Source organism: Panthera uncia, unplaced genomic scaffold (genome assembly GCF_023721935.1).
Source record: "Panthera uncia isolate 11264 unplaced genomic scaffold, Puncia_PCG_1.0 HiC_scaffold_1697, whole genome shotgun sequence".
In the NCBI taxonomy this organism is placed as follows: Eukaryota; Metazoa; Chordata; class Mammalia; order Carnivora; family Felidae; genus Panthera; species Panthera uncia.
The window spans coordinates 1503-29278 of NW_026058357.1; the positions used below are offsets into that span (position 1 = coordinate 1503).

At 36.1% G+C, this 27776-nt stretch overlaps 1 protein-coding gene across 3 annotated transcripts; it reads left to right on the forward strand.

Annotated features, from left to right (window-relative positions):
• LOC125917321 (homeodomain-interacting protein kinase 3) lies at nucleotides 1-27776 on the forward strand. Of its 3 annotated transcripts, none has more exons than XM_049623557.1 (15): nucleotides 1-2710; nucleotides 9602-9721; nucleotides 10351-10437; nucleotides 10940-11124; nucleotides 12774-12933; nucleotides 13323-13446; nucleotides 17684-17805; nucleotides 18059-18186; nucleotides 18278-18439; nucleotides 18596-18658; nucleotides 18944-19240; nucleotides 19528-19668; nucleotides 21409-21644; nucleotides 21945-22072; nucleotides 22916-27776. In XM_049623557.1, exons 1-15 carry the CDS (start codon nucleotides 2633-2635, stop codon nucleotides 23390-23392), a joined length of 2508 nt encoding a protein of 835 aa, XP_049479514.1. In that variant the 5' UTR covers nucleotides 1-2632; the 3' UTR covers nucleotides 23393-27776. The 3 variants fall into 3 exon arrangements, with proteins under 3 accessions (XP_049479514.1, XP_049479515.1, XP_049479516.1); XM_049623558.1 differs by having other exon boundaries at nucleotides 2-2710; nucleotides 18062-18186; XM_049623559.1 differs by lacking the exon at nucleotides 18596-18658 and having other exon boundaries at nucleotides 2-2710.

Consider the following 27776-nt stretch of genomic DNA (forward strand, 5'->3'; position numbering starts at 1 on the left):
AGCGGGGGAGGGGCAGAGAGAGAGGGAGACACAGAATCCAAAGCAGGCTCCAGGCTCTGAGCTGTCTGCACAGAGCCTGAAGCAGGGCTCGAACTCACGAACTGTGAGATCATGGCCTAGCCGAAGTGGATGCTTAACCGACTGAGCTACCTAGGCGTCCCTACTCTTTATTAACTCTTGTGGCCATTTCTCTTTCTTTCTGCCTAGGCTTCTATTCCTCAAGGTCAGTTCAAACTCATTTCAGTCTGATCCTTTTTGTGTGTGTGACCTAACCTTTATAGGAATGACTTATTTGAGAAATGTTTACTGAGTGCATATTCTCTGCTAGGTTCTGTGTATATCATAATGAACAAAAAAAGGGTAAGATCTTCTCTGTCTTTTGTACAATATTGTGAATATGTAAGATTGATAACTTAGTGTAACTTGTTTTTTCCTCTCTTTCTACACAATTTAGCATTTGGTTATATCTGAATATAATTCACATGTATGCATCTACACAAACCCTTACTGACTAAGCATTTTGTCAAAAGAATGAAAGTATTTTATAACTATGTTCTAAAGATCTTTTATGGTATGGTTTTTAATAAATGCTTGTGGATTAAGAGTCTGTTGAACCTTAAGTATTAATTACAGCAGAGATGTCCAGGAGCGGAAGAGTCACTGGACAGATTCTAAATCAATGGAGAAAACGGCTTGCTTATCCCTAGAACTTACTGTGATCAGAAGAGCTGTAGAGAGAAGATGGAACGGTCTTCCCATTGGTCTAACTACTTGAGCCTGGGGCTTTGGTTCTCAACTTTGGCCATGTATTGGAATCACCTGGGAGCTTTAAAAAAATACTGATTCCTAAGTCTCTCCCACTCCCCACCCCTCCTCTCCTCAAGTTTCTGACTTAATTGGTATGGAGTGTGGCCAGGACCAAGTGATTATAATGTACAGCCAAGATGGAGAACCACTGGCTTAGGAGATAATGACAGCAGTATCAGTTAAAGAAATTAGAAGAAGCCTTATTTTGCTTAACTGTATATTTTGTCTAACTTATCTTGTCTAACTGTATATAATGTGTATACTGAGAGGACCTGGGAACAGTGCCATCCTGGCACTAATGAGGACCCATAGCTCATTGACAGAGTTCTGACTGGTTAAGTCTGGGAAATTTAGAGTATCAAAATAGATAACTGTAGTAATGGATTATAACGCACTGGATAAAATAGGGTTCCATTAATTTAGGCTCACATAGGCAAATAAATGAGTAAATTGAAAATTTGATAAGAAAAGGATTATATATACAGTCCCAAACTGAAATCCTGCAAAATATTTAATTACAAAGGGAAAAGGAGGAACAAAGTGAACATTATTAGTACTAGAACAAATCAAAATTGTATGTCACCTGATGGCACATAATGAGAAAAAAAAAACATCACTTCTCTAATACTCTTCCCAAAGATGTATAACCTGGATCTAATTATGAGGAAACACCAGGCAACCCTGCACTGAGAGACATTCTACAAATAACTGACCTGTAATATCTTATGCCAAGGTCATACAAATGAAGGACAGACCCAAATTATTCTAAAAAAGAGATACTACAACTAAATGCAGTGCATGGTTCGGAATTGGATCCTTTTACCATAAAGGACATTCATTATTAGTATAATTGACCAAACTTGGGGTATGGGGCTTAGATAGTAGAGATGTACCAGTGTGCATTTCCTGATTTTGATGATTGTATTGTGGTTATGTGGGAGAATATCCTTGTTTGTAGGAAATGCAAAGTATAGAGTTATTTAGCAAATTACTCTCAAGTGGTTCAGGAAAAAAACCCACTCATTGTAATGTTCTTATAACTTCTCTGTAAGTTTGAGACTGTTCAGGGTAGCCATGATTGTATGGCTTACTTGGGAATTACATAGCTGTATGTGAAGCCTCTCAGAATGTTAATTTTATCATGGCAGGGCATGTGAAGTAGCACATATTTATCTGGGCATGATATTTTTCATGGAATACATTTTCCAAGTTATCAGAGCTTGTCAACTGATAAAATACTTTCTACCTGTTCCGATGTCCTTTATTTTCTGCCTCTTAAAATTTTACTTGGTCTTGTCCCATTTGGATGACTAATGGTCCTGGTTTTGTGAATATTTATTATTGTGTTCTGAAGTAATATCTAGGACTAGATCCACTTTTAGCCTTTGGGGTTGTTTTGTTTTGCTCTTATCTTTCAGTGTCTGGTTTTCAATTCTGTTGATGTCACAGTGTATGTATTTCATAGTTTTCCAGTTCTCTTTCTAGTGTATTATTTCTAATTTGTTACAGTTGCAAAGTCAAGATCTGTGCTTTTTTCCCCCTTTTTAATATGTTAATAAAATTCTCTATGAGACTAAGTATAGAGATTTTTATCCTAGCAATGGTTGTATTCATTGTACCTTTTTAAGCTTAATGGCTAGGCTTCAAAGAGTTCTGAAAAGTGAAGTTACTATAAATAGAAGGTGACTTCTCTGTCATTTATTAACTTTTCTTAGAATGTCAGATGAATTAAGATAATTTTAGAGGGAAATCACTCTTTTTTTTTTCTTTCGATTTCAGAGCTCCAGAGATTATATTGGGGTTGCCATTTTGTGAAGCCATAGACATGTGGTCATTGGGATGTGTGATTGCAGAATTATTCCTTGGATGGCCACTCTACCCAGGAGCCTTGGAGTATGATCAGGTAACAAAACTTCATGATCATCGAGGTAGAATTTATAGAATGTAAAGAAAAATAGTAGACTTATATGAATGCATTTCCCCAGTATATAATACCTGTCAAAATCTTTTTAAAATAAAATAACAAAATCTGAGACCTTAGGGAATTTAAATTCAAGATCTCAAAACTGTATTTGGTTGTTTAAAAACTTTTATAACAATTGAAGTAAGCTTTCATAAAGTTACAATCCACAGGTCCCAAAACAGTTCTGCAAAAAACACTTGGGAGAATTTTTTGTATCATTTTTATGCTACAGACCTATAAAGGGCTGGACTGTATCCATTTAAATAATAGAGCTATGCTTGGGTGACAACTTTGATGGTGGATGAAATGTCAGCCACTTCCAAGGAATAAAAGGCCTCATAACTATTGGTCTTAAATCAACAACCATTATTGGACTTAAGTACTTCAGTCACTTGAACCCTCTTTAGTATTTTAAGTTGTTTTTGAACGGTGCTGAAAATCTGTTTAACATTATTTAAATGATTCTCCATCAGGCTCTGTGCTGGCAGCTCAGAGCCTGGAGCCTGCTTCTGATTTTGTGTCTCCCTCTCTTTCTGCCCCTCCCCTGCTTGCTCTCTGTCTCTTTCTCAAATAATAAACATTAAAAAATAAATTAAAAAAAAATAAATAAATGATTCTCAGTAGAATCCAGCAAATTATTTCATGAAACACTTTTCATGATAGTTTCAGTTATGTTCATTAGCTTCTCTAAGCTATTAGATCATATTGTTTGCTGTTTTATTTTTTGTTTTTGTTTTTAATACCGAGGTTATTTTTGGAGTAATTATAATCTTAATCAGTATTTTTTGAAAAAGTTTCATAGCTTCAACCTTGTTAATAGATACATATACTCAAATCATATTTTAGTGGAAAACAGTCAAAACTAACGAAGTGATTATATCAGTTTTGTCTTCAATTGGTTTGTAGTGGATAAATATAATTTTTATTTAAACAATATAGTGTTTAACTTTTAATGAAAAAATAGAACATTTCAATGCACACATAATCTAATTGTAACAATGAAATGTGCCTTATTTCTGACTTTCAGGGCTTAGCTTTCTATATCAAAAAGGGTCTGAGAGGTTGTAAATTTGGTGACTTCAGTGTTGCTGAAGTGATTCTACAAATCATTTAATAGTAATTATGAGATCAGATGTTATCATTAACTTTAATCTCTTCTTCCATAGACGTTCTACCCATAAGTCTCCTCTTTTAGGCTGGGCTTCCTATATTCTCTGCTTTTCTCCCTTTGTGTTCAGCATTCCTCTTAGAAGGTAGTTTCTGTAACCTTTTCCATACATACATCTTGGCTTCCTTCAGCTTTTTACCCAGCCACTAACTTTGATGCAGATGGCTAGACTGTGGCTAGTTTTGAACGAGTTGGTGATCTAGTTGCAGAATCCAATAATCTCTTAGCTGTTGAAGGACCAAGGGTACCAGTCACATGCTAGAAGTATACTTCTGGTTTTGTGGGTTACAAGTTATGACATGTATGGTATTATGGAGCAGAACACCATCTTGTGGCAACTTCAGATAGATTTGCTGCTGTACTTTGGATTGGGATTTTTACAGTTCTAGTCTTGGACACCTGTTGTTAGTACTGAGAAGGACCCTACAGATTTTCTAGTTATACTCTTTCCTGTTTTTTAAAGAGGATAATTGAGGTCCAGAAAAATGAAATGACTTGTTAAAAGTCACAGTGGTACTTTAAAACAAAGCCTTGATCAAACCTCAGTTTTTCTAAATTTCATAATAGATATCTTTTAAAACAGAGAACAGGTGTTAATCTGATTCAGATTAGCAGTACTTTCAGGATGTATATTACTTTAATTCCAAAAGGGTATAATAATTTAAAAAATAATTAGCATATAGCATCAGTAGTTGCATATTATCAATTTGATGTTTTAAAAGTTATTTTCCAATAACTTTTCCAATAACGTGGGTTATTTTCCAATAACGCAAGGGAATAGGATTGATGATGTGAGCATTCTTGTTTGGTTTCAGTCTTAGACTTTACACATATTTCCAAATATGATGTATGCTGTATAGGTTTTGATAAAGGTCAGATGTCAAATAGAGCTCCCTCTATTCCCAATTTTCTAAGTTTTTTCTTTTATCCTAAATTGGTTTGGACTTTCAATGCCTATTCTATTCTGTGCTGTGCTATGCTATGCTATGCTATGCTATGCTATGCTATCCTATGCTATTTTTATTCATTCATTCAGAGTGCAAGCGGGGGACAGGGGCAGAGGGAGAAAGAGAATCTTAAGCAAGCTCAGCGCTCAGCATGGAGCCCTACATGGGGCTTAATCCCATGACCCTGGGATCATGACTTGAGCCGAAATTCAGAGTTGGACGCTCAACTGACTGAGCCACCCATGTGCCCCTCAAATGCTTTTATGCATCCATTAAAATGTTCACCTAAGTATTTCTAGGGGTTGTATTTTACTTTAGTCTACTTATTAATGCGGTTTGATTTCATAGATTTTCCCTAGCTTCCTAGATTAAGATCATCAATTAGGATGTGAAGAGGCCATCAGTAGGGTATGCCTTTGTCCATTACCTGTTCCTTGTTCCAGTCATCTGCTGCCCTTATGTACTTGGGCACATAATTGGGGTGTTATTGTTATTTTATTTTTTAACTCATTTTTTTTTGCCTACAGTGGCAGTGCAGTGGGTAATAGTAATATTACTAATTAATACTTACTGAGCTCTTTTATATGCCAGAAACTGTTCTTAGACTTTCATTAACTCACTTAATGCTCACAATAACCCTGTGAGGTACATTCTACTATTGCCTCTGTTTTACAGATGAAGAAACCAAGGTGTGGGGAAGTTAAATAACTTGCCCAAGAATCCAACACAGGCAATCAGAATCCAGAATCTTTCCTGCTAGCAGTGGACCACGTCTACACTACCTTGTGGATAATGATACTTTCCATAAGGATCATTACAGTAGGGGAGAGAGTTAAAAGGACCCAACCAAATCCTGCACCAGTCTGTGCTCAATCCCTGGCACCAGCCCTCTTCCAGACTTTCCACTTCCAGACGTCCACTTTCACCTTCCCAACTGTCTCTCTGCTGTCACTTGAAGAGGATTTTCATGGTCTTTATGTTAGTTTCTCAAATCCATCAACCTCCACTGGCATTCTGTCTCCAGAGTTTTAGTTTTAGTGATGGAGCCAAGAGCTTAGTTTATCATTTTGTTCTACAACGACATTTTGTATAAATGTTTATCTCTCAGAATGTATGAGAGTACAAGATACTCTTTTTAGTGTTTGCTTTTATTAATAGCATTGCTTTTACTACAAGAAGTGTTCTTCTATTACAAATCCATCAGTATTACTTATAAAGAAGGGATATTAGCCAATGAATTTGGAAAATTCAATTCAGCACGAACACAGAGCAGTTCTATATTTTATACATCTAGTAATAACTTTAATCTAAAATTGACAGAACCAAAAAAGAAAATAGATAAACCCACAGTCGTAATTAGAAATTTTTAGCACATTTCTTTTAGTAATTGGTAGAGCAAAAGTAGAAAAAAAATAGTATACAGAAGATTTGAGCTCATGAATAAGTTGATTTAATGACATAGGCGTGTAGTACTACATCCAAAACTACACACAAATTGTAGAATACATACTTTTCAAGTGCACATGGAACATTTACAAAAATAAAGACTTTCTATGAAATATAACTTATCTCTTAGGTCTTGTCTTAATGTCTAACCTTTATTTAATCTTCTAATGCAATAACAGTTTTGTTTTTTTCCCAAAGGAAGTGAAAAAGAATTAACAGTAGACCTATAATTATTATATACTTAAAAGCCACATTTGGGTCACCAGGAAAAAATTCATAGATTATTTTAATTCTGCATTATTGGGTTTGTGTTCTAGCTCTTTAATCATCTTTATCATCTATTTCTTAAAGCTTTTCCAAGGCAATTTCCTCTTTGAATTTTGGACTCTACAGCTAGGCATTGACCATGTCGAGAATTCCTCACGTCATATTTTCTCATCTCTGCATTTCATTCCCATTTGTACACCAGCGTTTTGGTGTATGTGTTTAGAGAAGGCTGTCCTGTGAATTAGTGCTTGAATCCCTTCCTGTCTTAATTATAATACGACAGTATACTGTCTTATTACTGTTCTGTGTATTGGTTTTAACCTGTATTTACGAGGGAAATATCAAAAACATTCCAGGGAATTAAATAAATTTTATGGATGGCTAGACAATATTAACTTGGTAAATGTTGATTGTTCTTGCAAAATGTTTGTTGGAGTTTAGATAGAATCTCATCCAGAACAGCTAAAAGTCTGAATTTATATTCAAATTATCTTACTTGGTAATTTCAAGTCATATCCTGAGTAAGAAAAATAAAGTTCTCTATTTCAACTCCTGAGTGTTTAGGGGGAGTAGGAATCTTTGAAGAATTCTATTTTATCTGGCTATTTGGGTTGCATAGAGACCTTCTCAAGTAGCTGGCTCTTCATGTGTAGACTATCACAAAAATCCAAGAATGGAGCTATAATATGACTGGACTTTGTGAAGTCTAGAGTTGGAGGTGCTTTTGGATTCAAAGAGACATTTAATGGAATTAATACGCTTCAGTAGAACTTCGCTCTGGGACTGGATAAGTGTGAATTAGATGCTCTTTAAGTATTTTTATCTATTCTGATTTTAATTTGCTACTCTGAGTTTCTGCTTACAGTTAACTTTGGTTATGTTAACATGGCCATTAGACTCCAGGTGCATTCAGCTCATTCCTCAACAGTGATTGATATTTCTTAGTTCACATTCCTGACATTGTAAGTCTAATTTGCTTATTAGCTTATTTCTAGTTGAGTTCACAACATGAATTTATGAATGAATCACTTCTGAGTCAGGTTTTCACCCTTCATTCACTGGGGACAGAGGAGGCAAAGGCTGAGTCTTTTCATGTATTAGGAGTTATAGATGGAACAGGGTTTTTTTTCTCCCCCCAGAAGACAGAGCAGGCATTATGACCAAAAATAAACTCACAAGATCACTTGCCATTTTTTTTTTTCAGTGCTATTTCAATTGCCCTATTCTGTGTTCTTTTAACACTTTATTTTCTTCTTCATAATGGCACTTCCTGCTTAATTGCAGATTACGTGCTTAAACATTTATCTATTTTACTGAACTATATGCTTTTGAAGGTTGGCACCATGTTTTACTCATCTGCATATCTTTAGCATTTGACACATAATAAATGCTCTGTGTATGTTTGTTGAATTGTGGAACGCCTTTCCCACCATCTGAAAGACTCTGATGTAACATCTAGGTACTGGACCCTTAGTACTTTTCACTTTTGGTTTTCATAAAACAAGGAAGTCAGCCACTCTGGGGATGTGGGGTGAGAGAAGGCACCACACTTCAAATGAAATGAAACGGATTTGTAAGGTGGATATTTTAGTTGTCATTTCAGGTAAAATTGAGGATACAAATATGGGTAACTTATCTCTGTTGTCTAGAGACTCGACAGTCTAATAGGGAAAACAGACGTGTAAAAAAATAATTGTATTACAGTATTATAAATGTATTAAAATGGCTCTGTTTTAGGTTGATGGGAACACAGAGGAAAGGAATTATCTTTGTTTGAGAAGGTTAGGTAAAGCTGTATAGAGGAGAAGTTCTTGAACTGGGTCTTGAAGAAGGAACGGTACTAAAGTTTGTTGTTGTGGGACTTGGTGAAGTTGGGTGGGGAGGGGCACAGGGACATTGTTAAGTAGGAGTTAGCAGTTTAGGAAGGAGAAACAGCCCATGCAAAATTTAGTGTGGTGCTAGATGGGCTGCTGCTTTAAAGGACCATGTAAAGAGCAGGGAAGAGATAAAGCTCAAAGCCTGAATGCTATGATTGGAGGTTTGGAATTGATCCTGTAGGCGGTAAAGTAATTTTATACAAGGGGGTAACAGTCAGATTTGTGTTTTACCAAAAATGGCTGTTAGCAGTGTGAATACTGAATTGGGGGTGAATGGATGGCATCATTAGGGAGGCAGATAAACTACTTAGGAGGCTTGTGAAATTGTGTAACTCAGAATTGAAGAAGACTTGAAATGGAGATGGAGAGAAGGGACAGTTATGTGGGACCGTGATGATGGAGAGGTATGTGTCCGGTATAAATTTCAGATTTCTGATTTGGGTGTTTGGTGTTGCTGGGAAATACACGAGGATTAACAGGAAAATGAGTTGAGGATATGTTCATTTTGAGGTGCTTAAAGTCCAACCAGATGGAGAGTTTCCATAAGCAGTTGGATCTACAGCTCCAGAGCTAGAGATAAATATTTAGATACAGATTTAGAGATAAAATTGTGGGCACTTGGGGCTTATAGAGGGAAAGGACAGATAAAACTTCTACCCTACTGGTAAAACCCTCAGCCTGCTAGTTCACTTTCACCCCTTGTCATTTTCTACTTAGTGAATCTCTGCACTTCAGTATCTGAGTATGTGGTATTTACTCCTGATTGTCCATATTTATTCATATTATACCCTTAGCATAAATCATAATAAGGTTTCCTAAAGAACGCTTACTTGTCCTTTCAGACTCAACTTGAGCATCACCTCTTTTGGAACTTTATGTGACTTCGGTTATTTTAGGTGTCCCTTCTCTGTCTTTCCATAAGCATGTATTTACTATGGTACTTACAACTCTGTATTATAATTGTTTACTTGTATGCTCCCTACTAGACTGCATTTCTTGAGGGCATAGACTACATCATTTAATTCTTGACCTAACATCTAGTTTAGTGTCTGATACAGAATACATGTTCAATTAATATCTATTACATGAAAGAATAAACTCTTCTGTTTTGTATATTATATTTCAGATTCGATATATTTCTCAGACTCAAGGTTTACCAGGAGAACAGCTGTTAAATGTGGGCACGAAATCCACAAGATTTTTTTGCAGAGAAACAGATATTTCTCATTCTGGTTGGAGATTAAAGGTAATTCATTAAAAAAGAAAAAAATTTGGAAAAAAATTTTTCTAAGGTGCTTCATGTAGATAATACCCTCCATGCCTATTTCTATTTTACTGCATTTCGGCCTCCTTCTGAATTTTCATTTTTGACCCCCTCCCTTTTTAATGGAGGGAGAAAAAAGCCCTCCCTGAGTAACTTAGCTCATTCTCTAACCTGACAACATAATTATTAACTCATCTTAAATGGTTTTTTAAATTTTGTGTATGTAATTACTTTTGTGTTGTGTGTTTCATCTTCTCTACTCAGTTTCCCATTATTAAGCTTTATAGGACAGGGACTGAATTTCAACATTTACTCCATAACCCAAGTACCTCATTTATTCTTAGGCTTTTTGGGGGCTTAGTAAATCCCCAGTGATTAACTTTATAACCAGTTACTTTTTCATATGTATATATTTTTTTTAACTGAACCAAGCTCTTCTCATTTTTCTTTTGGTGCTTTTAAAAAGCACATTTTTGATAATTACTCTTTTAAAATTCCTTGCCTTAGGATATTCAGTGTTTTAGACTAAATGTGCCAGAACTAAAGAAATAAAGAATTTCCAAATGGTGGATAATAATATATTATTTCCCCTCTTTGATATATCCAATAAGACACTAGAAGAGCATGAGGCAGAGACAGGAATGAAGTCTAAAGAAGCCAGAAAGTACATATTCAACAGTCTGGATGATATAGTGCATGTGAGTACCACAGTCATGTTTGTTCGTCTTCTGTGCTTACGATGATAGACCTGAATGCCAAGGATACCACAAGTTCATCATCTTCTAAATGACTATAGAGTGCTGTTGGTTTTAAGCTTTTCAAACAAAACTGATTCTAAGGTTTCAGCCCTTTAGGAACTAAACTGCATTTGTCTTTATCAAATATTATTAATTCCATCCTGTTCTTTAGTAGAAAGTATTTTCTTCAAAAGGGGAAATCCTAGCTCTACAAATTTCTTTTCTTTGCATTTGTTAGAAATGGATATTTGTTAAAATATTCATTAATTTTTTTTACTTTGAATACTATTTGGTACTTTGAAACATTTTCTGAATTTATGAAACTCAATTATTTGTTCTTGTTTCAAAACAGTTGTAGTTCTCTGTTCCTTCCTGTGTTGTGTTTTTTTAAAACTGAAACTTTAACATCTATTACCTTTTATGGCTTATTTGTATTTGATGACTTGAAATTTTGATATTGTAGGTGAACACAGTGATGGATTTGGAAGGAAGTGATCTTTTGGCTGAGAAAGCTGATAGAAGAGAATTTGTTAGTCTGTTGAAGAAAATGTTGCTAATTGATGCAGATTTAAGAATTACTCCAGCTGAGACTTTGAACCATTCTTTTGTTAATATGAAACATCTTCTAGATTTCCCTCATAGCAACCAGTATGTTATTTTAAAATCTTCATTATTTTTTTGAAAGAGTACATTTATTGATTGATTGATTGATTGATTGAGCATGAGTAGGGGAGGCACAGAGAGAGAGGGGGGGAGAGAGAATCTCAAGCAGACTCCGTGCTGTTAGCATGGAGACCACATTGGGGCTTGATCCCACCGTGAGATCATGACCTGAGCCAAAATCAAGAGACGCTTAACCGACTGAGCCACCCAGGTGCCCCATTTAAAGTCTGTTAAAATGGCATGGAGAAATAATACTAAGTCTTAGAAAATTAGTGTTTTAGAGAAATGATTCAATATATCTATTAAATGTAAATAATCTGAGTCAAGAGAGGTTAAGCTAACTCGACCAAATTCACATAGACTAGTAAGTGGCAGCACAGTACTGGAATATGAATCTGAGTTGCATTCCAATGTTCTTTTTCCAAAGTACCATACTGAAAATGACTGTGATTTTTTTACATGACATTCTTAACTTAATAGCCAGGCATATGTAATAAAAGGAAGTATTAACAGTTTTCCTCCCTCTTTTGAGTCCTACAGACTCCATCTTGCTTTCCTTGCCCACACCTTCTCCTCTGTGTTGTGGAAGGAAAGGAGGGTTTAAAAAAAAAAAATTTTTTTTTTTTTTAACATTTATTTCTGAGAGAGAGACAGAGCCTGAGTGGGAGAGGAGCAGAGAGAGAGAGAGAGAGGGAGACACAGAATCCAAAGCAGGCTCCGAGCTGTCAGCACAGAGCCCAATGGGGGGCTCGAACTCACAAACTGTGAGATCATGACCTGAGCCAAAGTCAGATGCTTAACCAACTGAACCACCTGGGTGCCCCAGGAAAGAAGGGTTTTTATGGGTTAATGGAAAAGAATATACCTATGCTCACATTGAGAAGGTCTTATCAGAGTTACCTTAGGTAAAGCTTATGCATTCTTTGAACCCCACACCTCTTCTTTGTAAGGCTGCAGGGGATAATGTAAATGACTACTTAAAACAACTTTTTATATTTTAAAATGACTGAGAGTGTCTGGGTGGCTTGGTTTTAGTTAAGTGCCCAAGTTAGGCTGAGGTCATGATCTCACAGCTTGTGAGTTTGAGCCCCTCATCGGGCACTCTGCTGTTAGTGAGGCGCTTGCACTCTCTCTCAAAAATAAACAAACATTAAAAAAATGACTGAATGAAGAAGTTTATAGGGTTGAACCAGTATCCGTTATTGTGGATTCCCCTTAAAATTGTTATTTTTCTCCCCAACAGTTGAAAATATCTAATGATTTCCATATATAAGCACTTTGAAAATAACATAACTATATATTTTGTATCGATAGTTTAGGGATGTAGAGATCTAGAAATTTTGGAAAAATTATTTAGAGCAAGGGTCATGAAATTATAGTTGTGCTAGTCAAAAAATGCTTACTGTTGCTTTGATGTCTTAGAAAATATTGCAGATATAAGATACATTTCCACTAGCTTTAAAATTCAATCTTTTGTGGGTTTTTCTGGTAGAAATAGTATTGAAAATAAGCAGATTAAGTGCAAGTCAGATAATTTTTTCTTTTAGAAATAATTTATAAATTTTAAACTACCCTTAACATTTAAAATATTACAGTTACCTTCCCCCCCCCCCCCCCCGTTTTTTTTTTTGCAGTGTAAAGTCCTGTTTTCATATTATGGATATTTGTAAGTCCCACCCAAATTCATGTGACACAAATAATCACAATAAAACTTCACTTTTAAGACCAGTTGCTTCAGGCAGTACCGCTAACCTGACAGCAAATTTTACTAAAATTGGCACATTAAGAAATCAGGTAAGAACTTATAATATTTAACAATTTGTACTCCTTTTTTAATGATTGCTCGTTTTGCTTTTGAAGTATATAGAAGTCTCATGTCAGCAATTAGAAGTCACAGTGCCGGGGAGGTTCTCGCGATGGTTATTCTGTAAAATCTCTACCATTTCAGGGCAATGATTAGAACATGTCTACCTAAACTCTTTTATTTCCTTTCACCTTTCACTCTCTTAATATCCCCTACCTACCTTTCTGTGCAGCAGCTCCATGAAAAGTAGAGTTGAGTAAAATCAGTTTCTGGGCCCATTTTTATCAGAGTTACGACTTTAAGAAGTGCATTCAAATTGTATTGGTAAAGCGTGCATGTAGACTACTCAGTACAATGCCGCCTGTGCTGATCCTTTCAGGCGTTAACCACGTCCGCTCACTCCGTTGGGCACCATGGAGTTCCTCTGCAGGCCGGAACTGCTCATTTCGGTTGTGGTGACGCTTTTCAGCAGACGCTGATTATCTGTCCCCCAGCTATTCAAGGTACTCTGATTTAAATTACACTTTGAATTTAGGCGTATGTTATTTTTAAACAAATTTAATTATATTTTTATAAAATATATTGCATAGTTGTTGCCACATTTGCCACATTGCTACATTTGAATTTAATTTAGGCTGGTCAGTAGCCTTTAGACCAGTGACACTTCTTTCGTGACTGGAGCTCCACTGTAATCATCACTGACAGAATGGGTCATCTGATAATTATATTTCCTGTAGAGTTTCATGATAAAATACCTTAGTAGAAATTAATGGGCTTGGAAAGCTATGGGTTGTCCTTTACTGGTTATCACAGCTCCAGATATTTAGGTAAGTACCTTTTATCTGTCTGTTATTACTAGACATTAAAGTAACTGAGAACTCAGTTCATTAAATTTTGGTCAAAAGAATTCTATCCAAGAATGTTACAGTCTTGTTCTTTATCCATACCTTAGGTTTTAAAAAAAGAGAGAGATTGTTTTTTGCTCAGTTAGATTATGCTCCTTAGATAAAAAGCAGAATAAAACCTCAGGTGAGATGAGTGGCAGAATACCTTTGAAGAGGCCATAAATTCTCACACGGGGGAATTTGTTAGTGGTTCTTAGAGGGCAACAGCAGCAAATGTTACAGCTGGAATAACCAGAATAAAATGTGACTTTCTAGGTCCTTTCATAGCACTTCGTCCTTGCTAGGCATCTAGTTCTGTCTTAAAGCAAGAGGTTAATTACAAATGAGGCCCTAAATGATTCTTTGAAGCGTGGTGGTAGGACTGTATAGCATCTGTGAAAGCAGTTGGTACTCAGTCAGGACACCTGGGCTAGAGTCCTGTTCTGTTTGCTGTCATTGTAGATGAGTCTGTTTAACCTGTTTTCAGCCTTAGTCAAAGGAAAAGACTGAGTAGATACGGTCCTGGTCACTTCTAGCTCTAATATTTCTGGATTCTGAAGGTTATTTAAATTTTTTATTTGATTCAAGGACTTAAACGATGTTTCTGAAGTTTTAATATCTCCTACAGTGCCTAATAAAGCACCAAGATATGTTTGTTGACTGGACTGACTGGTAATAAGAGATGTGAAAACATCTCAACTCTTTAGCCATTTTTGTTCTACCAGGGGAACTTTATTTTCATCTTTTATGTATATTGGGTTTTCGTATAAGGTTTCATCGAGAGAAAGATTTGTAGCACTACAGATAAAAAACAACTACTTAGATGGTTGATTTTTAAGGTGAAATTGTGGACCAACATGGTCTATAAGTATCTGTGACAGTGACCCATGGCTGGGGATAGTAAAATACCCATATTATCATGTCAGTGCTCTTAAAGACACTGTTGTGTTTATTTCTTTGTTTTTCCTCGATTGTTAATTATAAAAATTTCTAACCTAAAGAAAAAGTCAAAGAATAATACAGTGCCTTCTACCCTAGATTCAACAAGTGTTAACGTTTTGCCATATTTGCCGCCAGTCTATCTCAACGTACATATACTACCATTTGATAGTAAGTGGTAGGTAGACATCTTCCTTCTAAATACTTGAGCATGGAAGATTGACGCTTTTTTGTTTTTTAATTAGTTGTCATGTAAGTGACATTTGTGTCACATTGTGTCTCCACAAATGCATTTTCACTTAGATGAGTTTTAGTCTATACTAACAAATAGATTTTTAAGCTCTAATAATTTTCCCCCATGTACCAAAATCATATTTCATCAAGATTTAGAATAGCAGCTTTTTTTTTTTTTTTTTTCAGAGCCTACCTTCTGTTTGTAGCAAAAATTTAGGAGGCTTGTGAGGCACATTTCTAAACACAGTTAAGGGTCATTTTTAAAACATTCAATGAGGTCCGATAAATCTTTTCTCTTTGTGCCTTATGATTGATGAAAGACTAGTGACCTTTCTACACATATGCTAACAGCTGTATGAGTGGTTCATAAGAAGGATAACAAAGAAAAGGAGACACTCTCAGACTCATAAACCCTTTAAATGTCAAGCACAATATTTTTGAATTAGAATTACCAGTAAGACAGAGCAAAATAACTTGTTAGCTTATGTAACAGGTGCAGTTGTAGCAGGATAGGCAGGCTCTATAAATATGTTGTTTCATTGTTTTTTGTCTTAGTGTAGTGTCTGCTTAGCAATGAAAGCTTCCTTGTCTAATCCACTTTAGTATCTCTGTAGAAAATCCCAGTATTGGTCTTTTTACCACTTTCCCTCATAATGTGCCACCAATCCATTTTGAAGAAACATTTTAAATGGTTATTGGGCAGCTGTTGGGTAGTAGTTCTGGCACCATTATAGTTTGTATTTTTAAATAGATTTTATGTCTTTTCTACTTCACTTTACATTTTTTGCTTTGAGGCTGTGGTGTCTAGTAGGTTCATCATGCATTTCATATATTCTCCATGTTATAGATATAATATGTAGGTATAGATATAGAAGTACTATATCCATAATATTATTACCTTTTTCAAGTTAACAAAGACTTAGCCAAGCTTCTGTTTAACAAATTTGAGTATGTATTCGACAAGCATTTCACATTATTTGGCAATCTGAAAAACTAGTTTTTCATCCCCTTTGGATGAAAACTGCTATTTTAGAATGAAATGCATTCCAACAAAATTCTCCTGTTGTACTAGAACAATCTTGTAAACTTTCGTGCCTTGCTCTGCAGATATGAAAGCAAATCTAATCAAGCAAAGATAAAATTTTAGCTAGCCTAAGAACTGTAGAAAATTGGGATCTTAATCACTGTTGAATTTGATAAAAATAAGTTAGACCTCATGAGGAGAGAAGATAATAGAATTCTTCTCATCATAAGGCATTATGAGGAGAATTTAAGGGCAACATGACTTTTGTTGGGATTTGAGAATTCGCTCTGTCCTTTACCCCTTGTCAAAGTGAATTCTGCTTTTTTCTCTGATGAGACTGTCTTGCTGCCATACATCTACACTGCCTGGGTGCGCTTAGATTCCATTTCTTGGAGAATTTGCCGATCAAGACATGCTTTTTGGAAGGGCTAAGAAGGTCAGTTAAAAAAAAAAAAAAATCTGTAGATCTTTGTTAAACTTCATCCCTACCTAGCCTTTTCAGTGGATTTCAGGAGATAGAACACCCTGGGAGGAGGGTAAAACCCTCTGTGAAGAAAAATAAGCACAACAAAATTAACAGGATTAACACTTACAGTGTATTTGCACAATAAAATTATGGGGTTATTTTTCAATAGTAAAAGAAAACAATTGTAGTATTTTTCTCTTACCTAAGGTGGCTGCTTTTTCCACCAGCCTATACTGAAAATAACTGCTGCAAGAGGCTGGAATTAATCAAGCACTGAATTTATTCTTGTAACTGAGCTTTCTGAGCTTGGGGGATGTCCCTAAAATCTTGTTAGTCAAAGTTCTCAGTTGGGGTGATACTACTTCACTGTCTCAAAGTTTAATATAAGACAGTATCTATCTGCATGGTCCTTTTGCAATATATGACACAGAAACATTAACATTAACAGGATTAACGTGGCTGGTGATCTTGCTTTCTACTTGTCCTAGTGGGTAAGCAAAGTGGAAGATGTTTGTCCTGGAGTTCCAGCAGCTACTAGTAGATGAAGCCATATTGGTCAAAGCTTAGCACTATCATCGTATTAGGTCTGAAAGGTTATTTTTGCTTTTTCCTTTGGACCTTGGAATGAGTGTGTCTTCCGTGAATTTTCTTGAATCGTGTAAACCATCATGGCCTTTGAAGTGTGAAGTTGTGACACATTCTCCCTTTGGTGCTAAAAGTGTGAGATCCTATTACAGGTTTTAAAGAAGAGAATACTTGGCAGAGCTAAGTTTGTATGAAAAGATGAATGTTTACCTGCTAGAGGATCAGGATGTTGAGTTCGATTCACCTTTCCATGTCCTTTATCATAGTGGCAGAACTATTTGAAAAGGAAATAAAGCTATGATAAGCAAACTTTAAAAGGAATGGGAAGTTTCAAGAAAAGTAAATGATGCAACTTGGTGGTATGCATTTTAAAACAGTAGAAGGAGTAGCTTTATGTCAGTTTCTGGAATGATGTACCACAACGTAGATAGAAAGTACCTCACTTTCCTAAAAGATGGTTTTGTTAGTGTTATGAATATTTTATGTAGGGGATGATTTTATAAACCTAATCAGAATTTTGTAAGTCTTTGAATTTCAAAGAGTTTTGTAAGTTAAGAGAAATCGTTTTTGATTTGAGAACTGTTTTTTTTTTTCTTCCTCTTTCACAGGTATTCCTGCAACACATGGTAAACCCACTAGTTATTCAATAAGAGTAGATAATACGGTTCCACTTGTAACTCAGGCCCCAGCTGTACAGCCACTACAGATCCGACCAGGAGTTCTTTCTCAGGTCGGTAATAATTTATTATTTTTGCATGTGTGCTGTCCTCCTTATACTCAAGAAGGGCAGTGATCCACTTGTAACATATCAGCCCGTGCTGTTGAGAAACAGAAAAGATGATCCGGATGGGAATTTGATCTTTTTTAGTTACTGGCTTTTACATAATTATTAATAATTGTTGCCTTAATATACTTTTGATTCTAAGATGTAGTAATGACGAATTACTTGTAACTCACTAGCTTTTCTTTTGTGCGTGGCACAGCAGACGTGGTCCGGTAGAACACAGCAGATGCTGGTACCTGCCTGGCAGCAGGTAACACCCATGGCTCCGGCTACTACTGCGTTAACTTCTGAGGGTATGGCTGGCTCACAGAGGCTTGGAGACTGGGGGTAAGTTAAAAACAAAAATACTTTTTGTGTGAAGTTTGTAAAATAGATCTGGGTATAGGAGGGATTCAATTTTTCTAAACTTTCTCCCTAGGAAAATGATTTCACACAGTAATCATTATAACTCAGTGATGCCACAACCTCTTCTAACCAATCAGATAACTTTATCGGCCCCGCAGCCAATTAGTGTGGGCATTGCACATGTTGTCTGGCCTCAGCCTGCCACTGTAAAGAAAAATAAACTGTGCCAGAACAGGTTGGTATTGATATTTTAACTTTCCTCTGCATTTTGAAAATTAATCTTTAAAGTAAATTTTGCATGTTCACTAAAGGGTCACTCTGTTTTATTCAAAATGACCTCTTTGATAGCTTTGTTACAAACACTAAGCCAGCTCCCTTCTCAATTTCTCAGAGGTATTTTGGTAAAACTAATGGAATGGGAGCCAGGAAGAGAGGAAATAAATGCTTTCAGTTGGTAAGATTGTCTTTATTGCCCTTTTGATTTATTATCTACATATAATTTTAGACAATTTTAGACACTCAGATATCACATTTACCAAAAAATGACCATTTTAATGTATGTAAATGCAATCTACACTGGTATTTCTAGAGATAATACTTTGTATTTACAAAACAGTCTATATATGTTAGTATGTTATATACGTGATCTTGAACATTGTTCATTTTAACAAGATATCCTAGAAAAATGTCATGTACATATTTTGATTATAGAAATGACACATTATTCCTTTGATTGCAGGAGTAATTCATTGCAGAATACGAATGTCCCACATTCAACATTTATTTCTCCAAAGATAGTAAATGGGAAAGACATTGAAGAAGTACGTTGTATAGAAACACAGGACAATCATAACTCAGAAGGAGAAGCAAGAGATTGTTGTGACACCTCTGTCAGGCAGGAGTCTGATTCATCGGTTTCTGACAAGCAGCGGCAAACCATCATCATTGCTGACTCCCCAAGTCCTGCAGTGAGTGTGATTACTATTAGCAGTGACACTGATGAGGAGGAGACATCGCAGAGACACTCACTCAGAGAGTAAGTGCCAAAAGCAGTTTGTGTTTATACTGCATCCTTAAGTAGCGGTGGCGCCCTCTGGTGTGGTGAAAAAGAAACTTTCTGGGACTTAACCCTTGTCTGTCAATGTCCTTGGGAGTGTACATCCTGAATAGTAACTAACATGATTATTATAGCATTTCTCCCATATTCATAGCTTTAGATTTTTGTCATTGTAAGTCACATTTAACTGCTTTATATCCTTAATTCATGTAAATTTTGGCTACTTCTCATTTTTGACCCATGTCTTTCCCATCCCTCTTCGCTAGATGTAAAGATAGTCTAGATTGTGAAGCTTGCCAGAGCACTTTGAATATCGATCGGATGTGTTCGCTAAGCAGTCCTGATAGTACTCTGAGCACCAGCTCCTCGGGGCAGTCCAGCCCATCCCCGTGCAAGAGACCGAACAGGTAAAGGAATTCCAGGGGGCGTATACCATAGATACTGGGACTGCCAAAAAGCCTGTGATTTCTTTTGTTGTTTATGTTAATACATACCTATTGATTTACCACAGTGGCTTCTTTCTTGGACGTAATTTTTTAACCAGATCACTTGGGTTTTAAGTGATAATTTTCTTTTATTGTTGTAGAACACATCTAAATGAAAAACTGAGGTTCTAATAAGAGATTTTTTTTTAATGTTTTGTTTTTTTTTGTTTGTTTGTTTGTTTGTTTTTGAGACAGAGAGAGACAAAGCATGAGCAGGGGAGGGGCAGAGATAGAGGGAGACACAGAATCTGAAGCAGGCTCCAGGCTCTGAGCTGTCAGCACAGAGCCCGACGCGGGGCTCGAACTCACAGACTGTGAGATCATGACCTGGGCTGAAGTCGAACACTCAACCGACTGAGCCACTCAGGCGCCCCACTAACAAGTGATTTTTAAAGGATCATTTGTTTCTGAAAGGGCAGAAAGCCATGTCCTCAACTTCAGCTCCATAGGTGACAGTTACTACTTCAATTTGGAATAATAAGATAGCAAAATGAACATTTTAACATTTTAGCAAAGTAAACAAGGAATTTTTTGTGTAATAAAGTAATAACCCACTGTCAGTAGAGTATCCAGGAGGATTTTTTTTTTTCTCATTGGTGATCAATCTATGTGGCTTTATCCACATTTCCTTTCCTACTCTTTTTTTGGCCAGGGACATGTACTGCCACTAAAGTAGTGAGCTTCTCCTAGCCAGCGTGATGTACTAACACGTTAAGAGAGAAGCCATAAACATCTCTGTGAAATACATTTGATTTCAACTTTTAGAAATTCTTTTTTTTTAGTGGAAACAAAAGATGAAAAATCTTTAAGTCTTAATTTTATACATTTGTTTTCTCTTTTTTCCTTTGTCAGGAAATATGATAGTGTATACTTTAGAAGACGTAAAGACGTTTTAACACACCTTCTGGATTGCTTATAATATGGTTTGGCAGTTGATACATACATACATATCTGTAAATATATACATCCGTATAAAAATTATATAAGTGTACAAATAACTATAAATATACATAAATATATATAAAAAGATGCTTCAAATTGCTAAGTGTGAAATGAATGATTAAAATAGACCATAAATGCTGTAGGAATTCCAAAGGGAGAGAGATTGTCATGGCCCGATGGGGCCAGGAAGAGAAATGTGGAGAGGTCCAGAGTCGTGTGGAGGACTCTGGCTAGGCCTTTGGAGAGGTGGGGAAGACCTCTCAGATATGTGGTTAAAAGGACCCAAATTACCACTAAAGGCATGAATCCTAACATTAGAATTTAATCTGAACTATCCAGGTCACATGAATATATGTTTTTACATTTCATTTAAATTATCCAGAACATTGCTTCTTTCGTAGTGTTTGGATGAGATTTCCTGGAGTTTATAAAGTGTAATTTTTTGAACCACTACTAAGAATCAAGTGGGAAGGGAAAGGAGAGAAAATAAAGTGCCAAAATGATGTACCTAAACAGGATAGAATTAGGGTTAACAGTCTGAGTAGAGAATTAATGTGAGAGTCTAGAAAATCTATGAAAAAAATAGTATTGGACAAGGAAGAAGTTGTAATTAGATATGAAATAACTGAATAAGATTCTCAACTTCCTGGAGCCTGGATAGTATTTAACTTAAGATTTAATGTTGAAAAACATATTATTCATAAAAAGACTTTCTTGTAGTATGTCAGATGAAGAACAGGAAAGTGGTTGTGATACTGTGGATGGCTCTCCAACATCAGACTCTTCGGGACATGACAGTCCATTTGCAGAGAGGAACTTTGTGGAGGACGCTCGTCAGAACCCGGAACTGGTAACCTCTGCCAATACGGAAACCAAACCAGCTGTTTGTACTGTTGTGGTGCCACCGATGGGACTAGAGAATGGATTAAATGCTGATGAGCATATGGCAAACACAGGTAAACTGAATCTCCCCTTCTCCCCGATTATCCCTTTAAAAAGTCTTAATTTGGGAACGTCAGAGAACAACATTGCCAAAAAATCATCTCTGAATTTCCAACTTGATCCTGCCAAACCTGTTGTACAAAGGAAATCTTTCCTTCTGTCATTCAGTACTGGAAATCCTGAGACCACGTCTCTCTTTAATTTTAAGGTTGTCGGACCTTAAAATCACTACTGCGTAAAATACCTAAAGACCTTCCTCATTTTTATGTGAGCAGGAAAAAGCATCAGCTGTCTAATATTTTGTTCATTGCCAGATTCTGCCTGCCAGCCATTAGTAAAAGGACGATCAGCTCCTGGAAGATTAAACCAGCCTTCCACAGCAGGTAATCGCCAGCAGAAATTGACATCCGCATTCCAGCAACAGCATTTGAATTTCAGTCAGGTATGTTTGTGAATTTGTAAGAGTCTTTGGGATTCAAATTCAGCAGTTTTTCATTTGGAAGGAAAAAAGATTCTGAAACCATATGCAGTCTTGAAAAATGTTTCCCTTTTCATTATCCCAAGTGACTAAGGAGTAATTGGCCTACTAATAGGGTATTGAACCAGATTATCCATAAGCCTGAATTTTTCAGAAAGATTAGGCTTTTAGATTCTCTTAAATAATTTTTTAGTGTGTTTGTTGTCTTAGACCTTTCAACTGAAAATGTGCACTGATGGATTGATGGCCGCATTTGTTGTGTTAGTCGTTGGGAATAGTGATGCCTTACTGAGTACTTTACATCTCTTCGGTACTGTGCTCAGCAGTAGTGTTTCATTTTGGGAAAGAACAGAGAACAGGTATTGGAGTCAGACCTGCATTCAAATCCTGACTTTGCCAAATACTGCGTATATTACCTTGGCCAGGTCTCTTCAACAAATCTGGCCCACAGTTAATGGGCATAATAGCTATATTTGTAGGGTTGTTTTGGAATGAAATAATGTCTCATACGTAAGGTGTTAGCCTTACATAAAATAAGTAGCTATTAGTAGCGATGCGGGGGGGGGGGGGGAGATAGTGACACTAGTAGCAATATAATGTTATCATAATACATAGTAATAAATATTAAAGTGTTTAATATTAATGTGTATAACATTGATATTTTACTTTTCTCTATGCTTAGAAGTGGAGATCTGAGGGATCCTCTATGGATTACCAGTTACAGACTATATTGTAATTTCCCTTTGTTCCTTTCTTTTTAACTTATAGAGTACGTACTCAGCATTTTTTGTCTGTGTTTTTGAATAGGTTCAGCACTTTGGTTCTGGGCATCAGGAGTGGAATGGAAACTTCGGACATCGAAGACAGCAAGCTTATATCCCCACTAGCGTTACCAGTAATCCATTCACTCTTTCTCATGGAAGTCCCAATCACACAGCCGTGCATGCCCATCTGGCTGGAAATGCACATCTTGGAGGACCGCCTACTCTACTTCCATACCCATCATCAGCTACCCTCAGTAGTGCTGCACCGGTGGCCCACCTCTTAGCCTCTCCATGTACCTCAAGACCTATGTTACAGCATCCAACTTACAGTATCTCTCATCCCAGTGGCATAGTTCACCAAGTCCCAGTGGGCATAAATCCCCGCCTGTTACCATCCCCAACCATTCATCAGACTCCGTACAAACCAATCTTCCCACCACATTCTTACATTGCAGCATCACCTGCATATACTGGATTTCCATTGAGTCCAACAAAACTCAGCCAGTATCCATATATGTGAAAACTCCAAAAGAGTATATTGAGGAAGCTCAATGATATAAACATTTGATTAAAAATAAAAACATGGTATTTAATAAATATTAGCCATGGCACAAGAAAATTATTTTTGAATCATGTAGACTTGGGTGCAATTTAAACAACTTTGAGCTTTAAAAAAAAAAAAACAAAACTCACTTTTAATGTGTTTTGCACATTTGGTATAACTTGTCTTTGGTCATGTTATCTTCTTATGTAGTAACTCTAGACAGGTGACTTATGGGAGCAGAAGTCCAGTTTTGCTCCTGCTATTTTTTATAAAATTGCCTTCTAACTAGTGCAAGACACATCCACATTTGGGAAGCCATTCTGTGTACAGACTTAGAGCAACAGATGCACATATGTCAGAATTACAGCATACAAGTGAATTGTATTATCTGTGTCTTAGTGTATAAATGTTGGGTCACTTACCTAAGAAATTGAGCTATTGTTCTTTACATTTGCATGTGTCTCTGCATGGGCAAAATGTTGCCTAGACTTTGCTCTTAAATGTTGTTCTAATAATCTCAGCTGCATTGTAAACCGTTCCCACACATAGTGCCTTAAATATTTGAGGTTGTTGATGTTATTACCTATATATAAATGTTGAGGACTGCAGCACTTAAATTCAGATCTACTCTTTAGTTTCCTTTTGATAGAGTAATGTTCATTTTTGGTTTTGTGTGGTATGATTTCAGGTCGTAGCTGTTTTTTCCTTACTAAGAGGGCAGCATGTTTGCTATAGCTGAATTCTGCTGTCTGATTTTTCAGAATGATCTAGCTTCAAGAAAAGCAAGCAGTTAGTAGTGCTTAAGAAAAATTGATTCAGTATCTAATGGATAGTTGATATCTGTCACAACACAGCATTTTATATACTGTTAAGTGAAACTGCAATACAATCTAAGTTTATTTTGGGAGTGTTTGCTGTATAATTGGATTTAATGAAATGTTTAGAGGTGAAGTAGGCATGACTTTGAGTAGATAATGAAAGAAAACGCAAAATGCTTATTGATTCATGATGTGGTTTCATCCTAGCTTGGGCAAACCATGCAGTATTTAATAAATAGTAGCAGAATATTTACTATTGAAGCTTGAAAAGATGTGAGTTCTTTGTGTGCAATCTTTCATTTATGCATGTGAGAGGGCTTTTTGTTTTTGTTTTTTTTTTTAATATTTTTACATTGTAGTACTTGTTTTGCTTGTTGGTGGTGTTTGCTTATTTAATACATTCCGTCAGGGACAGAGATTACATGCTTTTTTTTTCCCCTAGGAAGTGTGTCTTGGGTTTTTCCCTTATTCTTTTCTTTTCTTTTTTCTTCTTTTTTGGTGGTGGTGGTGGTTATGTTTAAATGAAGTTGCTTTTACAGCACCAAAGACTTAATCATCCATTTCCTATATAAAAGGTAGCTACTTTTTTGCATAGACCTCAAGTATATTGTAGTATAGAGGTGGACTTTAAGGAAAGGTATTAAACAGGCTGTGTTTTAGCTTATGGGCAAGTAATAAATTGTATCATTTATCTTGAATGTATCATAGATAAGCTGCTATATAACGATTGCCACTTCAGATAGCTGTGAAATTAGGTGATTAACTAGTTGTTACTTAGCCTTCTAATTTCTGTATAAGTCTAATTACATGAAATAGAAGTTGGGGTTTTGATTTTTTACTTTGCTTTTCTGTTTGGAGTGTCATTGTAACTACTGTATTGTAAATGATGGAAAATAATTGCATATGTTATTTTGGGGTGTGTTATTTGCATCAGTATTTTATCTCTATTAATGTTTGTGCTCATCACTGCATATAAAAAACTTGGATGTATCAATGTAACTTAATTTTTTATTTTCATACTGGCATTGTAGACACTTGAGAAAGCTGTATCTTGCAGGCTTGACTTAACTTTTTTTCCTTAAAAATCTGGAATATAATCTTACAGCATTTACTGGAATAAACAGTACAAAGCATTTGAGTGTAAAAACTCTCCAAATGTTTTGGATTTACAGCATTTCTTTGATGAATGAATTGCGTACCACTAGTACAGCTCTAATACAGCGTTGACAATAAGCTAATAATGGATAAACTTTTCTTTACTCCATTAACACAAGCAGTGTTTTATTTAATAATCATCAATGAAATAAATGTGCCTGAAATTGATTTTAAAAATTACAGTATTAGATCATAAAATAAAAACCAGCAGTACATTTTTAGTCACACTGAAAATGAAGGACTTAATTTTCCCCACAAGTTTCAGTGTTTTTAGTAATCAATTCTATGCATTTTATATAAATAGAAATATATATACATATATATATTACACATAAAAAAGAGGAGTAGCCTAAGATTAATTTAAAAGATTATTTACAGATGGCAAATTTATGGAGTCACTATTTAAGTAAACTTGCTGCCCTCCACAGCTTATTAATTTTATTTATACGGTCCAGCAGGTCACTGGTGTCTGCTCACTTCTTGGAACAGAATCCACACTGGCAGCGCATGTTTCGGAAACCCCGAGTGCAAAGGATCGATTTATGTTTGTACAGTAGGTACAAAACTGGCGCAGTTTTAGTTTCATTCAGGGCCACGTTTACTACCCTGAAATGTCGGATTTTCTGTATTTCAGTTCCAAGACTCTGACAGTCTTGTTAAATAAACAGTAAATGTTTTCGTAATGTAATAGTAAGGTGTGGTAATGGCGTACCCCCAGCTAAGTACTCTGCTCTTAACTGATTCTAATCACGGGTTTTTTAACGTGTTTAAGAATTAAAAATTTCAAAATCCTGCCAACGTCTAAATTCAACAAACTGACAAGAATTTGGATGTATACCCTCTTTAAAACCATTTGACGAGTTTTCTTTGGTTTTACTGCTTTCTTAAATAAAACACTGCATGATTCCAAGTTGCATATTTGCATACTGTTTTAACTTGCAGATTTATTATTATTTGTTTTTTTTTACCCAATGCCCTGATAATTTAGTTTTCTTTTCCTTCAGGGTGTTTAAATATGTTACTGTAGTAGCAAAGCCTTTTCACTTTTTAAAATCTCTACTACTAATTTTAATCTTGGTTTGTGTTGAGTAAAAGTTAAATCATACACTGCAAGGTGTAGGAAGATTTGTTTTAATGAACCCAATGATACAGATTTGATTACTAAGTTTGAACTGTTAACTGTTTAACAATTTTAGACTTGTGGCTTTCTTTCTTTGGTTTTGTTTTTGCTTTTACTTCTATGCTACACTAGTTTGCCATGTAGCAATTGCACTGTGCAATATTACAATAAGGACTGGGAAAATTTTTATGGATGTAATGTCTATTACGGTTTGCGCTAGTATTTCTCTCTAGTTCTCAGTGATTTAAATGTGACCAAGCCTTCTGTACTTTGTCACAAAAAGCGGGTTTTCCAGGTGACTATTTTGGTGAGTGTCAAAATAAGAATTTATGGTGTATTAATGTCGATTCACTTTGAATTAAAATATATATATTGCAGCAAACAGCATGTTGACTTTTTGTCCACCCCAGTACTGCTTTACGGGGGAGGGAAGGAAAAGGTTAGTGGTGCTCAGGATTTAACCTACATCATCGCATTTAATTCTCAGAACCACCGTGCGATAGGTACTGTTGTCTTCACCATTATATAAATGAAGAAATAGGTTCAGAATATCTAGGGGAGTTGTCCAGGGCCCCACTGCTGAGTGGTGAAACTGATACATGAGCCAGGCTGTCTAACTGTAACTAATCTACTTTCTGCCAGTTCTTTGTAAACTGACGTCTGAGACAGTGTGCCAGAAGTACCGCACCCACAGTATAACCACGACCCACTTCCCTTTAATCTTATTTCTTTGAATATTTTCTGAGGGAAATATTTGTGTTTAATATGTGTGGGTGAGGGGTGCCTGGGTGGCTCAGTCGGTTGAGCGAATGACTTTGGCTCAGGTCACGATCTCGCGGTCCGTGACTTCGAGCCCCGCGTCGGGCTCTGTGCTGACAGCTCAGAGCCTGGAGCCTGTTTCAGATTCTGTGTCTCCCTCTGTCTCTGACCCTCCCCCGTTCATGCTCTGTCTCTCTCTGTCTCAAAAATAAATAAACATTAACAAAAAAAAATTAAAAATATGTGTGGGTGAAGAATAGGGAATTCACATGGATTTCTAAGATGTACAACATGAGACTTCAAAAGAATGTAGTTGTCGTAGGCCACTTTACATTATGTCCTCAAATACTGTCCTTATACTGTAAGGATTAAATTTCGGGGGAGCATCAGTAGGAGAGGTTTGTGGGGAGCATTCTACCAGAGCACACCCAGAATTCATATTCTCAATCTTTCAACAAATCTTTAATTGACATATAACATATATGCATTTTGGTGTCTGGTTTTTTTT

Bases quoted from the DNA above. Each gene is read 5' to 3' on its own strand.
- LOC125917321 (XM_049623557.1), top strand. From the start codon at position 2,633: ATGTGGTCATTGGGATGTGTGATTGCAGAATTATTCCTTGGATGGCCA. The intron at 18,440-18,595 runs GTTGGTATTGAT...TCAATTTCTCAG, and splicing joins AATAAACTGTGCCAGAACAG to AGGTATTTTGGTAAAACTAA. The intron at 19,669-21,408 runs GTAAAGGAATTC...ACTTTCTTGTAG, and splicing joins CCGTGCAAGAGACCGAACAG to TATGTCAGATGAAGAACAGG.